At 48.2% G+C, this 1,661-nt stretch overlaps 1 protein-coding gene across 1 annotated transcript; it reads right to left on the reverse strand.

The window, feature by feature from the left end:
• Positions 1–46: 46 nt before the first annotated feature.
• Positions 47–1,654, reverse strand: LOC101852068 (tetranectin-like). Its single transcript, XM_005112085.3, has one exon. The coding sequence runs from the start codon at positions 1,187–1,189 to the stop codon at positions 329–331; it is 861 nt and encodes a 286-aa protein (XP_005112142.1). The 5' UTR covers positions 1,190–1,654; the 3' UTR covers positions 47–328.
• Positions 1,655–1,661: the final 7 nt, after the last annotated feature.

Consider the following 1,661-nt stretch of genomic DNA (forward strand, 5'->3'; position numbering starts at 1 on the left):
ACAGAGCAAACTGGAAGTATGGCGTTTCAATAACATTCTGATTACATTTTTTCTATGTCTGTGATAATATAACAAATTATTCATCATCATCTCCTTTATCATATTTATGACAAAAATCTTCCAAAACATTAGCCTTACAGCAAGATGTAGTAAAAGTAAAGTATAACCCTCCATGTCTTTGCGCACGTCCACGGTCACAGCCAACTGTTTCCTGTTCCAGTAAGATTTAGCGCCAGCCCCACTGTGACCCCCACGGGCCCCGTGATCTGCACGCTAGAAGTCATCTCCGAAAAAAAGGGGGTGGGGTACTCGTATTCTTTCACTCAAGTTACATCCAGTCCCCACAGTTGTCCCCGTCTCTCTGACAGAGATATTTCATCTGATCATCACACGGCTTGTCGTTCCATGCTGTTCCCCCATTGCCAATAAACGTCACCATCAGGCAGTGCTCCTTGTTATCGCGGTTGCTCGGCTCGTTCTGGTTCCAGTCATCCACGGACAGACGTTTGCCGGACGTGACCCACGTCCAGATGCCCTCTTCGTCCTGGTCAGTGGCGCCGAGCCAGTAAAATGTCTTACCAGGGGCAGCAACCTGTTTCACGTATTCCAGGGAGACGTTGTCGTGGATCTCGGCCAGGAAGCCACCGAGAGACTCGCATTTCTTTCTCGCGTCTGCCCACGTAGTTTTCTCTTCAATCAATTTGTAACATTGGGTCTTTGTTTCAGGCCTAGTGGTCAGCTTACAGCCGTTTCTGTGAGAGCAGAGCTTAAGATTTCTTGCCGCCGTGATATCACCTTCCACCTTGGACACTTTCTCCTCCAGGTTGTCGATCTTTTCCTGCACGGCAGACAACTGGCCTCTAATGTTGGTGAACACCTGGTTTATAACGGTCAGTACATCAGCCTTGTCCGAACTTCGTGCCTTGTTGACGTCATCTGACACTTTCTCCTCCAGGTTGTCGACCATTTGCTGCACGGCTCTAATGTTGGAGGACACCTGGTTTATAGCGGTCAGTACATCAGCCCTGTCTGCACGCGCAGTGTGAACAATGATGACAACGGCAGCAGACGACACGAGAAGCGAGGTAACAATGACACAAATCCATTTCAGAATGTACAGTTTCTTGTATTTGTGAATGGATTGTCCATCTTGTGGCCGAGGTGGGACATTGCCTCGCACATCCATCATGCCACGAAACAATAAAATTCCTCACCGCAGTCAACTGGCGTCAACAAGAAATAAATTATTTCCGGCGATAAAGTAATACTGAATTTTTTAAATAGCCTTTCTCAAACACTCTCTCGGACTCGCGAGGAAGCGGTCAGTAATGCTGGACTGTTTTTTCTCTGCTCCTTCCCACAGACAGGAAAGTGAATAAATGACAGAGAGAGAGTAACGGAGAGAGAGAGAGAGAGAGAGAGAGAGGCGGACAGAGAACTGATATCGCCACCACTGTGGGATGTTGTCTGGCTTAGCCCTGCGGCGGGCTGTTCTTATAGTGGTCACTCACCCCTCGCCCCTACACCTACACCCACCCCCCCATTAACACACACTCGCTTACGTACTCACCCACACGCTCACCCATACAGTGACCCATACACTCACACACTAATTCTCTCAAAAATTTCTTTGAGCAAATACCCTTAGCCATAAAGAGTCC

The sequence above is a fragment of the Aplysia californica genome, unplaced genomic scaffold (genome assembly GCF_000002075.1).
Source record: "Aplysia californica isolate F4 #8 unplaced genomic scaffold, AplCal3.0 scaffold01180, whole genome shotgun sequence".
Classification (NCBI taxonomy): Eukaryota; Metazoa; Mollusca; class Gastropoda; order Aplysiida; family Aplysiidae; genus Aplysia; species Aplysia californica.